Raw genomic sequence first — 14,708 nt, 5'->3', positions numbered from 1 at the left:
GCCACCTCCTCAAATGCCAACCTCCTCCTGCAACACCCTCCCAGACACAAGCAGAAGCCATGTTTAATCTGAGCATCCCGTGGCCAGTCAAGGTCACATAGAAAAGCCACCACTGTGGTGGGTACGGCAACACCGTGGACTACTGCATGACACTGTTCCACACCTTCGCCGCCTCCCCACCCCCACCACGGCAAAAATGACTTTTTCTTTGGGCAGGATAGGGTTCGCGTTATTGTGTCCTTCCCAGAGGCACTGTCCACTCTGAGCGTGCAGTCCATCGAGCCTCATCCCGTGGCTATGTGGTCCACCAACCAAGGGAGAGTGCAGGTGAGTTGATCATTCAAGGTAGTCAGTGCTGGCGGGGCCACGCCCCTCTTTTTGTCCAAGTCTCAAATTGAGAGCAGCTGCAAAAATTCCTCAGCAGATGGCCTCCTGAAAAGAAAGGGGTTTCCAACCTCACCTTCATAATCAGGAAGCTTAGTGACCTGGCAGCAGAGAAATGAAGTGCCCTTAACTTTCATCCTACAGCGACACAAGAAAGAACTGTGCTTGGGGTTGGGAGTGGGAACGTGAAACCAGAGGGGGACTCACAGAGGTAGTGCCTTATGCTTGGGCCTTGGCGAGTGGGCAAGAGTTCCAGAGGTTAAAGGTAGGAAAGGATATGACAATCCTGAAAGGGGTGGTTGGGAGTTGTTTGAATTCACTGATGGGACCAATCCTGGGAGGCTGCTATGAGTCACTCTGTTGCTGGTTTTTGCCTGCTCTTCCCAAACGTGTGCAACAGTAACCGTCTTGCCAAGATTGCGAGTGCCAACTTGGGGTCCTTCACACTGTGCCCAGCAAGTACTCCGTGATCCCAGAGATGGCAGGATTTCCCTGAATCGCCGCTCGGAGGTTTCTTCATGTCCATGTCGAAGAGCAAAGGGAAACTCACATCGACCTCTGGGGATGGGAGGAGTGAAGCATGGAAGGCTTCCTGGAAGAGGATGGCACGGAGCTAGGCTTGAAGAGCCTGAGTGATCAAGATTTCCAAAGTCTGAGGAGACAGGAAACTAAGGAAAAGATACGTGAAAAGCCTCGAAGCAGAGCTAGGCGTTGAGGGATGGACATAGAAGAAGAAAGAAAGAACAAGAAGAGCAAAGATTTCAGTCAATAAGCAGAGCCTTGGGACATGAGCGGGGTTTGCGCTCTTGGAGCTGGAGCGAGTGGCCAGTCTCGCTGTCAATCGTCGCAGACCCGCCAATGACGACGTGGGAAGGCGGGGCCAAAGGAACGCTGTCCAGGGAAGCGAAACGCTTGACCGGGCTCTTTAAAACGTGGATTGTGCAGCGCGGCTTCCGTGGACCGTTCCCCTCCGGGATGGGGGAACATGGCGGCTCCGTCTCCTGCTGTCCCCAAAGTGTAAGTTCCCTTGACTTCCTACTTGGCTGTCTGTAGGGTGATTGGAGGGAAGCGGGGGGACGGTGTGTGCTCAGCTCCTCTGACAGGCAGTGTGCCCGGGGCGGGCTTTTGGGTGGAGGGCAGAGAAGGCCCCTTAGCGGCGTCCGGGCCCCCGGTGGAGCTTGCGGCACAACCTGATGGAAGGCTCACCTCGTCTGCTCGTGGCGGTGTGGGCCTTGACCCCCCTGTTGGTGGTCTTCAGGACTGGAGGTGTCTGCAGCTTGGAGAGGAGGAAGGGGCTGGGGCGGAGGGCCGAGTGGCCGTGGGTCCAGGACGGGCCGTGGCCGTTGGCGGCCAGGGAGCGGGTGTGGCCTTTGGTTGTCCAGTGTCGCGGGCTGGAGGCTGGCCCCGGGTGTTTGTGGAAATCTGGGTCCTGTCCGTTTCCGTGAGCCCTTTCGTCAGGGTCGGGATTTCGGTGATTTTCGACTCGGACAGAGGGAGGTGACGCGCTCAGGGAGCGTGTGTGCGAGGGTGACAGCTGGTGGCCCATGGCCGCCTGCGAGCGCAGACTTGGGTTTCCCTGCCCAGCGTGAGTGCGCGTTTCCTTTCATTGGTTGCTCCCATTTCGGGATGCTCTTCTTCCCGTGCGGCTGAAAAAGAACGACACCCTGATAACGTCGGGGGAAAGAGTGAACAGCCGGCCTGCTCAGCTCAGGCTTGGCTTGTTCCCTGACCCCGCGAGTCCCCTTCAGTCAGCACTGCACGCTGTTTTACGTATTTCTGCAAAGCCCTTCTGCACCTAATGTCATCGCGCTGAGTGGAGAGTGGCCCAGACGCTGTCAGTGTGTTTGCATGCAAACTGTAGTGTTCCCTACACTTTTCCAGTGTGAAACCCAGCGGTGTGATGGGCGAGCCCTTGTTGCTTCGAGTCCCTGAGGGGCATCACGGCCCCAGGGCTTCTATTGCTGGTTTCATTCTGTAATCTCATCCGTCCGTAGCGCGCGGTGTTTTTGTCTTCCTCGTGATTTTGTGGCCATTTGCATGTGTTTAATGTGGATTTCAGCTGGGTTTCCTAAGCATTCTTCAAACGATAGTCTCTTCCGTGTGCCCTTTGGGAAGTGATTTGTGCGGCTGAGCACCAGAAGTGTTCCAGTCTGTGTGAAGGCCCCTTAGCCACCCTTGTCAGCCAGGACTGGACCCTGCTGGGCACTGAATTTTGCATGTCCTTCCTCATGCGTTTAATGAGGAGGTCCTGGCCCTCCCCATAAACGTCCTTTAAATGGTTTCGGGGAAATTTTAATTTACAGAGCTGGAATGTACCCTCTGATAGAGTGTCATAAGTTTATAATGTAATTGCGTGTTTGACCTGATTTATATTGTTCTATTCTGGTGTTTCTCCGTCTTCCTAACTTTTCTTAAAAACTCCACGTTCTGAGGTCCTCTCCACGTACAGGGCCGAACTTTCAGTTGGCTGAGTCCTTGTTGTTTTACGACAGCGAATGCTCTTAACCGTATGTTGACGTGCGTCCCTGGCCCGGGGTGGGATTGTGTTTTACGGAACAATGGCATTTGGGGTCATTTTATTCTGTTAAAGATACGTCCTGATCCTTTTCGTTACCTTTGTGTTAAAGTTTTTCATGTCACCTTCGATTGACAAATGAGGACAAGATGGTCCTAATTGTGTCTGTGCGTTTTGCTTTACGACACTTAGCGGCTTCAAGCGGTCTGCTAGCCTAATCTTGCATTTTATTTACTGTTAAGGGTTTTTCATACCATTAAAGTTTTGAAATTTTAGCTTTTACGTTTCTTATTTCATAGCTCTAATAAAAATTAAGAAAGGTTTGTTTTCAATGTTAAAAATTCACACGTTGTCGATCTGGCTGAGCGGCGCTGTTTTACGACACTGAATTCCCGGAAGTGCGCCTCACTGGTCAACACTGGAAGTCATTTGGGTTCTTCGGGGATTTCATTTCCAGCAATCATTGTGTGTTGCGTGTCGCGTTATTCGATTGGGTTCTGTCCTGAGTCCTTTCATGCATTTCCTGTTAAAATCGTGGGGCATTTTCCACTTACAGAGATGGAAATTCACCTCCAGAATGAGTGCTGTTAAGAGGGAATGGCCCTTGCAGGTCATCGGGCATGCTTATGTCTATTACTGGAGGGCAATAATTGTGCATTTATTCCGTTGTCATTTCTTTAAACGTTGGCCTGGTTCCTCCTTCCCTGGTGTTGTCCCAGAGAAGAAACGTTTTGTGTAGTTTCTATGTACAGAAAAGCAGGATAGGCCAATTCATGTCCTGACCGGTCTGCCCCAGGACCACTGCTATCCCATCTGTTTGAGGTCCTGGGCCAGACTGCAAGTACCATTGCCCCACCCCCACGTCAAAGGGTGCTGTCCTTGCCTCTTTGCACACAAGTGCTGACTGTGCCTTAGTGGCTCAAAGTGTTACAATGTCGGGTTAAGAAATCGACAGTGCCCGTGTGTTTATCCTCATGCCTCCGTCCTGCGACATCCACTGTGTATTCAAGGGGAGAATTAAATTAAAGGAACATTGTTGTTTTCCTCAAAATCCTGAGGACACTATCGCCTGACAGTAACCTCAGAATTGTCAAGGAAAACAACTACTTCCTCTACATAATGGTGATGGTTGAGTTGGCTTATGAGCCTTCTTGCAGGTTGATTCTTGATACTGACTTGAATTATGTATGTTAGCTCATGTAGAGATGATTTAATGACTTGAATATTGGTGGGGCATTGGTGTTCTCTAAATCCACCTTGATCACATTTAGAAATGGGACAGATGTATTGCTGGTATTTGCTTTACTGGTTGTATTGCTGGTCTTCCTTTATCTGCACAGTTGGTACTGGCAGGAATACCAATTTCCGGAATTGGGACACTCACTCACCTCGCCGGTGAGTCCTGCCTTTTCAGGCAGAGCCCCAGACCTGGATCAATACCTACGTGTGGAATGAAGGTGCTTTTAATCCGTGCCCATTGCCCATAGTACAGTAGGACGTATTGCAAATTAAGAGCAAATTCCCCAATCTGTGTATTTCCAGATGTCCGGTTGTTTCCGTTGTTTTGTCCTCAAAGACCTATGTTCGATATCGGATGGTAGTAACGTTATGTACTATATGAAATTCTTCATGAAATTGTTCTGGATTCAGTTAGCTCATGCCTAGTTTTAGCAGTCTTTGAACTTAATCTTTTACCAATTACTGAGACTAATATAACGACCCAGTTGTCTAATGTGCATCTCATGGTCTATTAAGTAGAAGACAGAACCCATGTGAATGAATTGTTACCTGTAATCTTACGTGGCATGTAAGTGTCAGTAATTGGGAACACAGTGAGAGCAGGCACACATTCCAAAGGTTTGTTACCATCCTTTTATGTGTGAGTCAGTTCCCTTATTACTGAACAGAAAAAATGGAGTTGGGAGACCCCGGCCCCCCCCACCCCCCCCCCCCCCGCCTTCTAGCCAGTCACTGGTCACACCTGTCAACATAATGTTGAGTGAATCCCATCCGTGTTTGATTAAAGCGGGATGAACCCTGGTTCACTTGAAGGGGCAATGAGGCCTCTAAAGCAGTGGTCTTATCTTGTGGTTTGACTCATGGAGCGCCTGTCTCACAGTGTCTTTCACTCTTTTGGCCTAGCTCACACAAGGTGCGTGAGTGGGTCCTCTGGCCTCACCGACCATTTTCAGAAATTTCTCAGGATAAGGGAAAGAACCAGTTCGCCTGAGCCGCTTGACTTATATGAGTTGGCAAGTAAACTGTTTTTCCTGCAGTTGTGCTGGGCTGTCCACCCAAAGTCAAGTCTCCTTGCAGATTTCTACCATCACCATCCCCTTCAGGACCTGTGGTGGCAAAGTCCAGTCCAGGTCATCCTGTGGGCCTGTACGGAGAAGAGAGTGGAACTGGAACCAACTGTCAAGAGCAGGCAGACAAGTAAGTGCCATCTCGTGTGATGGGAGGCCACAGGTGTTGGGGGGAGGGTAGCACTGATCTCCTGTTAGCTGTAGCGCTATTTCAGATGGTGTGGAAATCCCTTCCCTGAGTGTCTAAGAGGGGAATTTCCGGGAACGTCGGGGGCACTCCCTGGGCACTGCTTATGAACCCCATGTCAGAGATGCTAGGTCTACCGCCAATTTCTGGGCTAGTCAGTGGCGTCTTTTTCCAGTCCCTATTGGTGTTCCTCTGTTTCCTGGGGGTGCCACTGTTACAGACACCTTGACTTTATTAGACTGTCAGATTTCAAAAAGAACCGATGTTGACATTTTCACGTCAAGGTTTTGATCTGTCTTATCCTTTGGAAAACCTTTGCCAGACCAGGCAGAAGCAGGATGGACTAGATGGGACGGTCAAACACAACCTTCAGGAATCCAAAGATTGTGGGAGATTGCTCATGTGCTTTTTATCTCGGGTGTGAGATCGTGGATTTGGATGTGATTTAAGACCGGGTCTAAGTGGGAAACGGGGGAGAAGGTGAGACCCGTCCACCAAGTGGGTGCCAGACAATGGCAATCTGCCAGTCTACCCCGGTTGTGGGTGGGTGAGCATTTACGTAGCAGTGGTCCTGCAGGCATAGTCTAGCAATTGAAGTAATGAATAGGTCCGTACTTGCTCACGCGCTTACCCCTCCGTACGTTGTTGGCCACTTTGTTGCCTAGCAGATGTTGCTGCGACCAGACGTTGTGTTTCGTGGACAATAGATTTCTGGTATCTGAGTGAGAAAGACCCTTGGCCCTTTCTAGCTCTCATCTTTGAGCTTGAGTTTCCACAGATGGAGATGGGGAGCACACCTTGCTATCAGGTATGTTGTGAGAATCAAGTGTGATGATCCTTGTAAGTGCTCGGCATGCAGCGGGTCCTGAAGGAAGTAGCTGAGCACTTCCAGAATCCGTAGATTAGAGCAGACCCTTGTGGCTTGGTTGAGGTCCTCTCCCTCCCTGTGAGCCCCCGCTTCCACTTCAGTTCTTGAGACCCTAGGCGTCATTTCAACGAAATGTTTTGTTTCCTTTCACAGGACCAGCAAATTTCCTCAGCGATTCCTTCAATCTCTCTAGAAACCAACTTCTCTACTTCTCCTGTGATGCCAGGGGAAAGCCGGGCAATTCGGACTTTGCCTTCTCTGAGCTGCAGTCTTTCCGGCCAACATGGACACCTTTCGTCAAAGCTGATGTGGCTCAGCACCAAGTTCAGGCTGGAGGCTTCTTGTTCACTGGCAGTGCCACCAAGATCTCCTCTGTTCCCTGTCTGTATAAAGTCACTTGTTTTCTGGGGGGTGGTTAATTTGTTGAAACTTAAGTGAAGAGTTTGGGTAATTGGGAGGGAGTTCTTGATACAAATCTGCACTAGGTAAGGTGCGTTCCAAGACGCTTCTGCCCTTTAGTCTCATGGATGGCTCTGGTTCCCGGTTCCTCTATTGCTTTATTGGCACAGGTTTCATCCAGAAGGTCGCATCACAGAAGCTGAAGTTCACTCACCAAGGGTGAAAACAATCCACATTTCTTTGTGAGTAGAGACTAAAGTATGTTGCCTTTATGCAGCCCACTGACACTTCAAAGTCATTCTTGATCCTTCTGATTGGTTGGATCACATAAGATTTGCAGAAGATAGGGGTCATTATGTTGTCTGCCCAGTGAAAACCTGAGACCTGAGATACTTAGAAATACCTGTGCTCAAGCCCATGTTCCTTCACCAAGTGACATGACAGTGACCATCACTGGCCTGGTTGCTAGTCAAAAACTCAACTTGTGAAACTTAACCGTAACTGCGATGCCTTCTTCCCCTTCCACATACACTAGGGCCCACTGCCCAGGACATTCATTTGAGGTCCCTTCATGGCGGGAGGGGTGCGAAAGACCTAGATGAATGGTTTCAGGGTCAATCTGCTGAGTATTGGCACTTGAAAACAAGTGACGGCTTTGAGGATTCCAAAAGAGTGACTCTAATTGATGACATTCTCAAAATCAAGACTCTCAGGGAAAGAGAAGCTGATCGGGTTCTCTCCCAGGAGTTCGTTCTGAGGCGAGCCATGTCACTCACCCAGTGAGACATGTACTCATGAATGTCTGCTCACTCCTGGGAGTGTTAATGTGCTGTAGCTTTTGGTGTGAAGTATTCCATGTCAAAGTCGCGTTTGCCATATGTATTTTTTCATTCCTCTTGTTGCTGTGGGGGTTGGAAAGAGAAGGGATTATATTGGACCCCTTAAGGGTAGGCTCCTGAAATGGAGTGTATTCCTTGTTATACTGGTTCCCTGTTCTGTGCAAAATGTCTATGGCGGAATAGTATTCCATTGTATGTATGTACCACATTTTCTTTACCCACTGATCTGTTGATGGACACTGAGCCTGTTCCGTGTGTCGGCTGTTGTGAAGAGTGCGCCATTGAACACCGGGGTGCAGACACGGCTTTGAGACAGTGATTTCGTTTCCATTGGCTGTACACCCAGGGCTGGGATTGCCGGATCATGGGGTGGCTCTCCTTTTACTTCTTGAGGAACTTGCATACTGTTTTCCATTGTGGCTGAAGCAGTTTACATGGGGGAACACTTCTTGAACTAAAGAGATTTCGTGACTGGTTCTCCAGCCACTTCTGATTGTCTGTTCTCTTGAGGAGAAGAATGATGGAGGTTGGAGGCTCTGGTGGGGAAGGGGGTTCTGTGATCAGGAAAGATGGAAGGACTAACTCCTTGCTTCCGGTGCTTGAAGCCTAGAGCTGGGAAGGGGGCTGGACAGAGTGTCCTCTGTAGAGCTGCTCTCAGAGCAGGAGGACAGAGCAGAGAGGAGGGTATGCGCCCTCAGTGTCAAAGGCGTGTTGGCCTTTGTATGTTCCAGAGTGCCTCCTGCCCGCTGGCCCATCCATGGCACTACCAGGGATCAGCATGGCTGGAGGATAAAAGATAACAATGCAGATGGTTGAGTGTGACATGAGAACATACGGCCCTCTGGCCAAGATGAAATTTTGACGATGGGGACTGTTGCTGACTTGTGCAATAGGAGTATTTTGGACTTTGCTGCTGAGGAATGCTTTGCTGTTTCTGCCTGATTCTGTGCACTGACTTAGCCTGTGAATAATGGCTCGAGGAACATTGGCTCTTTGCCCTCCTACGTTGTTGTGTAGTACATTAACATGAGGGAGTCTTCTGAGAGAGAACTGCTGTTGTCTCCGGGGAATAATCGCTCTTGGTTGAGGTGCCCAGTCACTCTTTCGTATTGTTGATGAGCTGTGTCCCCATGGAGAGAATGATGAAAGCGAGCTGCTGTTGCTGCTGTGATATTTCCACAAACCACGCTGACACTTCTTCCTTCCACCATCACATGACTCAGTTGCCTTTTTCAAGTCGCCCAAAAAGCGCATGATGGCAATGGCCGAATGTGGGGTGTGGGAAATTCTGGGTCCCTGGGGAGAAATTGGCCATGGCCCGCCGTCAGGCTTGCGTGCTCTGACATGAAGGTGCTGAACAGAATGTCGTCCACCATGCAGGGCGATGGCATCTTAGGAGTCATTAGGGATGCTGAATTTCTGGATGGGAGTTGGGCTGGAGCTTTAGCCAAGCGTTACCATGTGAGCTGTCGGCACTCTTCCGCTGAGTACACTCTGCACATTGGTAGGAAGAGGAGAGTCACTGGGCCCTGTCCATGAACAGTAGATGAGGCCGTGGACATTTAGATCCTCATGGGTGTGTGCCGATAAGGCTGGATGTCCAGGAACGTGCCTGGCGAGCTCTCCAGGCTGGAGGATTTTGCCCTCCTATTCTTCATTGCTGAATAGGACAGCATGTAGTCAGTGGCTCTGGCTGTCCCTTCCCCTGTTTCTGTGAGAAGGTGTTGCTGCTTGGTGGTCAGCCCCTCTGCCCCTTTGGTCTTCTCACAGGGGTGGTGATGTTGCCTCGAGGGGACGTTGTGTGCACTCTCAGGGAAGTGGGTGCTGTCCACAACGGTGAGGGGCGTCGGCACAGGGTTGGGTGCTGCAGCTATGGAGGGGCAAGAGGGTGAGGACAGTCGCAATTAGAGGAGAGGAGACCCCCTCTGTGTTTCCTATTTCAGGCTTTTGATTTCTCCGCATTGGTGAAGTCTGGGGCTGGCACAGAAGTACCTAGCGGAGATATGACGACACTCTGAGGGTAGGAGGAAAACTTGAGAGTGTGGAGGACAAGGGACTTTGGTGCGACAGTCGTGAAGGGCATGGTGGGCGCAGGGCTGTGTCTCGTGTCCCCTATGTGCCTTCTCCCACACCACCTTAGGGTCAGCATAGCGGTGGGACAGGAGGTCACAGTGGACACTGATGGACATGCTGTGAGAAAATATGGCTCCCTTGTCAAGTTAAGACGTTTATTCTGCCAACAGGGTTTTACTTTCCATTTTCCCAGGGAACTGAGTGTTTGTCTGCAGGTGGAGTCAGAGGCTTGATCTCTGTGTGTTGTGACACACAGCAGGTGACATGACACTTGGTAGGAGGAGAGGACTCAGATGGTTGTCTCTGGTGAATAATCGCTCTTGGTAGAGGTGCCCAGTCACTCTTTCGTGCTGTTGATGAGTTGTGTCCCCATGGAGAGAATGATGAAAGCGAGCTGCTGTTGCTGCTGTGATATTTCCACAGACCACGCAGACACTTCTTCCTTCCACCATCACATGACTCAATTGCCTTTTTCAAGTCCCTCAAAAAGCGCATGCCGGCAATGGCCGAATGTGGGGTGTGGGAAATTCTGGGTCCCTGGGGAGAAATTGGCCGTGGCCCGCCGTCAGGCTTGCGTGCTCTGACATGAAGGTGCTGAACAGAATGTCGTCCACCATGCAGGGCGATGGCATCTTAGGAGTCATTAGGGATGCTGAATTTCTGGATGGGAGTTGGGCTGGAGCTTTAGCCAAGCGTTTGCATGTGAGCTGTCGGCACTCTTCCGCTGAGTACACTCTGCACATTGGTAGGAAGAGGAGAGTCACTGGGCCCTGTCCATGAACAGTAGATGAGGCCGTGGACATTTAGATCCTCATGGATGTGCGCAGATGAGCCTGGATATCCAGGAATGTGCCTGGTGAGCTCTCCAGGCTGGAGGATTTTGCCCACCTATTCTTCATTGCTGAATAGGACAGCATGTAGTCAGTGGCTCTGGCTGTCCCTTCCCCTGTTTCTGTGAGAAGGTTTTGCTGCTTGGTGGTCTGCCCCTCTGCCCTTCTGGTCCTCTCACAGGGGTGGTGATGTTGCCTTGAGGGGACCTTGTGTGCACTCTCAGGGAAGTGGGTGCTGTCCACAACGGTGAGGGGCGTCGGCACAGTGTTGGATGCTGCAGCTATGGAGGGGCAAGCGGATGTGGACAGTTGCAGTTTGAGAAGAGGACGCCTCCTCTGGTTTTCCTATATTTCGCTGTTGATTTCTCTCCATTGCTGAAGTCTGAGGCGGGCACATAAGTGCCGAGTGGAGATATAAGCACACTGTGAGAGTAGAATGAAAAATTGAGAGTGTGAAGGAAAAGGGACTTTGGTGTGACAGCTGTGATGGGCATCGTGGGTTCAGGGCTGTGTCTCGTGTCCCCTACATACATTCTCCCGCACTACCTTTGGGTCATCTTATCCGTGGGCCAGAAGGTCACAGTGGACACTGATGGACGTGATATGAGATAATATGGCTCCCTTGTCCAGTTAAGATGTTTATTGTGGTGACAACTGTCATTTTCCGTTTTCCCAGCGAACTGAGTTTGTCTGCAGGTGAAGTCAGAGGGTTGATCTCTGTGTGTTGTGACACACAAGAGGTGACATGACACTTGGTAGGAGGAGAGGACTCTGATCCTGTTTTATGGCTAGTTCGTGTGCTGTCCTCTCAAAAGGGTGGAAAGAATGTGCAAATGTGGGCACTCCCGTACCATTTGAATGATCTCCTCTAGACCCCGCGGGATTCGAGTTTGCCCTCTCAGTCCATCGTGCTGACTCCAGGAGCACAGTGTGTGGATTCCCGAGGGTGGCCGGTCAGGCCAGCTCCACGTTGATATTTGCCTTGGCCTTCTGAGCTTCCCTTGCCTCTCCTTCTTCATGCGCAGACCTAGCGTGCTGCTGCTTCTCCACTTCAGAGAACAGCCGTGGGCGCTGTGCAGTGAATCCTGGGGGGAGTCACTGCCTTTCTCAGTGTCCCCCAGCAGTCAGACACAGCGGCCTTCCAGAGTGCCGAAAGGCCCGTGGTCGAGCCAGCTCTCGGATCAACTGGGGGACTGTTGTCGTGGGGGCGTTGCTGAGCTGCCGTGTGTGAAATATGGTTAAAGCCGGGGACCACGCAGCTGGGCCACTTCTCCAGAGCCCAGGAGAGATGGGCTGGGTACTGAAAGATTTGCTACGTGTGTCCATTCTATGTTGTCTTCTTATTACACAAAATAATAATAATGGTAATTATTATTATTATTATTATTATTATTAGAGGGTGGAAGGAAACTTTGGAGAGGATGGGTCTGTTTATGGCACAGGTTTTGGTAATGGTTCACAGATGTCTACCTATTTCCACAGTCTTTAAATCATATACATTAAATATGTACAGCTCTTTTGGGTCATTCTTTCCTTCATCCCTCAAGAAAGTGGTTTCAGAAAATAATATTAAAGGCCCTCCCCTGACTACAGATGAGCGCTCCCTCTCAAATGTCTTTAGCTTTAGGACTGAAGGGAAGACTGCTTCTCCATGGTTAAAGGGGTAACGGCGTTGACTGCGTGTGGATTCTTTTGGGCCTTGGACTTTCCACTTATATGGAGCCTTAGCATTGGCCGTGTGTAAGGATAACTTTTAGTCCACAGGGTGTTGACTTTCCTAGACTCACAGCGGTTCTCCAGAACCCATGAACTTCACCTGAAGGACTTCGACTCAGAGATGGGGCCTGTGACATCAGCTACTTGTCATGTGACCAGAAATTGATGTCGGGGTACTGTGACTTTGGCATTAGGTTGGACTTTGGGTTGTTTTCCTTGTTTACAACGTGTGCTTTTGTGCTTACTCAAGAAATCTTTTGAAATACTGTACATGTGGAGACGTGTCCAGATGTGTCTGTCCTGTCCGTGTATTCTACAGGGTGACCGCCGAGGTCTCAGGCTGAGTAGCCTTTCCAGTAGGAGCCTTTTCTCGGAGACCTTCCCTCACCCTCTGTTTACTGTGTGACTGAGTTCCCTGGCCATACCAACTCGGTGTGATACTTTTCTGCTATCCTCATTGCTGTGTCTTTACAATGTGTTTGCTGCTTCTGTTTCTTGCATTTTAAAGAACCCTTGTGTTCTCCCAATAAAATTCACTTGTTTCAGAAGATTCCACTTGTCGATTGTTTTCTTCGCAGTCAACACCCTCAGGTCAAGGGAGCTGCGGCTGTGCCATGTGCATCATCACTTGCACCGGGGCAGAGCTCTGTGCCATAGATCCTGAGGCATCAAGGACAGGGGCCTGGTGGCAGGGGAAGGGGCTCTCCAGGCCCTGATGGAAGTTCTCCCCTTTGTTAAGCTGGCCCCTGTGTTTAGAGACGTACTCCCCTACAGGTGGTGGGTAATCTAATGCCTCCCCTTATGGGGTGATCCTTTGAGCCACTTCTTGAAGGCCATCAGCACAGATGTGGGGACTGTGGAGTAAGGGTGGGAGGTCTTCTGATAGGTCCAGGGGTAAGGCGGGGTAGGGTAATCAGCATGCTTCTAGAGAAGGTCCGTTCAGAAGTGGTTGGGTCTTTGGGTCTGGTTCCCTTCCTGGGATTTCATACACGTCTTGGGCTGCAGGTGTCAGCAAGTGTTCTTGCCATCCAGTCTACAGGGACCCAAGCTGCAATGTCCCATTTGTAACGGGAGTTCATCGTTACGCAAAGTTCAAATCACTTCTCTTTGTCCTCACTGCAACTGAACCTTTATCGATATCCCTTTTCTTACCCTCTCTGGTGTCACCGAATGAGTCTCACGTTCGAATGTGACCATTTCCCCTTTTGGCCTTAGTTCAGGTTAGCGGGTATGACGCTACCAGAGACATTGGCTTTTCCTCTTTGCCAAAGACCAGCAAATCACATTGCTGCTCTGATGGCGAGGTTCCCAGTTGACACCGGGAGTTCATTTCCTCAGAGGGGGGTCCGGGTTGGTGAGGGCGGGGCCGTGGGCGGTACCCAGCAACTGCGCAGTCTCTGCCCACAAAGGCTGTGGTCGCTCCAGCGCAGGCGCAGTAGGTACCCAAGGCAGTGGACGAGCGAGACGCCGGCGTGGCTCTAATGCCTGTTGGTGGAGGCCGGTCCAGAATCGCGGGAGGCGTGGCCAGAATCGGAGGGGAGGTGCTGAGGGTTTTCAGGAGGGGCGGTGGATGAGGACTGGGTCACAGGAGAAGACGTCAGGCCACTGGGCTCCATATGCATGGTGAAGGCGGGGGCTGCAGGGAGGGAAGTGGGGAGGATCCAAGTGCTCAGGCGCTGAGGCGTCCGCGTGGTGCCCCCCCTCCCTGTCCACCACCCACCTGTACTTCTGACATCCTCAGTCAACGTTGGCCTCCGGATGCCCCTTCTGGGAGGTTTTGTGAACACATTTTCCTGCTCATTCATGCGTCTGTCAACCCAAGATTTTTGGCCCACAGGCCACAGATACTGCCTCCAAGATTATTGGGAAGGCCCCAAACATCAGCCCACATAATTCACAGCAGCACATTCAACGAAGAATGCACCATGGCCAGGGAACGTCAGGGGAGTTCAATGCTAAGAAATGTATTCACTCACTGCGTTCAGAGAGAGAAAGAGGATATCATGCAATCACCTCCATAGATGTTGAAAAGATGAAAATCAGAGGAGTTATTATTTGACCAGAGGCGTTTGCTTTTAATCGATCGCCAACACCAGAAAATGGAGTTACCACTCTGATCCTTCCATCACTTTGTCGAACTTCATGTACCATTTAGTCAGGGCAATGACACTCACTTCAGTTTCTTAAGTCCTGTGTTTTTATGAGATAATGGTGCAGGTCAACCCCGTGGATTCCCACAACAGCTCGGCCCAAAGCCGATTTGGCACCTGTTGTTCCGCTTTAAAATACGTAGTTGAATAATGACTTCAGAGTTGGAATTCACGAATTAATGTATCTTTCATGTATTGGCACATTTAAGGGAAACATTTGCGCTGAGTTTATAGGCTTACTTTTGAAAATAAATAGAATTATTTAGTATTTGTTAAGGGTTTATTTACTAAGCCTTTTTGGTTGCTTTTTCTTATTCCCAAACCGCTGTTTCCTTGTCTCCCCCATCTCGACAAGTGGTAGTTCTTTCCTTCCTATTGTCCAAGCCAAACACCGTGGTGACCTCCTCAATGACCACGTTTCCTCATGGCCCACATTAGCTC

The 14,708-nt window shown here is 50.3% G+C and overlaps 1 protein-coding gene across 4 annotated transcripts; it reads left to right on the top strand.

The window, feature by feature from the left end:
* The first annotated feature begins 1,105 nt into the window (after nt 1-1,105).
* Nucleotides 1,106-12,667, top strand: LOC111771741 (uncharacterized). 4 transcript variants are annotated; one of them, XM_070257198.1, is made up of 4 exons: nt 1,106-1,401; nt 5,176-5,335; nt 6,061-6,200; nt 6,414-12,667. In XM_070257198.1, the coding sequence occupies exons 1-4, from the start codon at nt 1,243-1,245 to the stop codon at nt 6,696-6,698; spliced, it is 744 nt and encodes a 247-aa protein (XP_070113299.1). In that variant the 5' UTR covers nt 1,106-1,242; the 3' UTR covers nt 6,699-12,667. The 4 variants fall into 4 exon arrangements, 2 of the variants coding, with proteins under 2 accessions (XP_070113299.1, XP_070113300.1); XR_002805654.2 differs by having other exon boundaries at nt 1,287-1,401; nt 5,216-5,335; XR_011434667.1 differs by having other exon boundaries at nt 1,292-1,401; nt 5,042-5,335.
* Nucleotides 12,668-14,708: the final 2,041 nt, after the last annotated feature.

The sequence above is a fragment of the Equus caballus genome, chromosome X (assembly GCF_041296265.1).
Source record: "Equus caballus isolate H_3958 breed thoroughbred chromosome X, TB-T2T, whole genome shotgun sequence".
Lineage (NCBI taxonomy): Eukaryota > Metazoa > Chordata > Mammalia > Perissodactyla > Equidae > Equus > Equus caballus.
This window is presented reverse-complemented; position numbering and strand designations above follow the sequence as displayed.

What these genes read in the sequence shown, in the direction of transcription:
- LOC111771741 (XM_070257198.1), top strand. Translation starts at nt 1,243, where the DNA reads ATGACGACGTGGGAAGGCGGGGCCAAAGGAACGCTGTCCAGGGAAGCG. An exon ending in TGTCAAGAGCAGGCAGACAA is followed by an intron (nt 5,336 to 6,060) that starts GTAAGTGCCATC and finishes GTTGCCTAGCAG; the next exon opens with ATGTTGCTGCGACCAGACGT. An exon ending in GGAGCACACCTTGCTATCAG is followed by an intron (nt 6,201 to 6,413) that starts GTATGTTGTGAG and finishes TTCCTTTCACAG; the next exon opens with GACCAGCAAATTTCCTCAGC.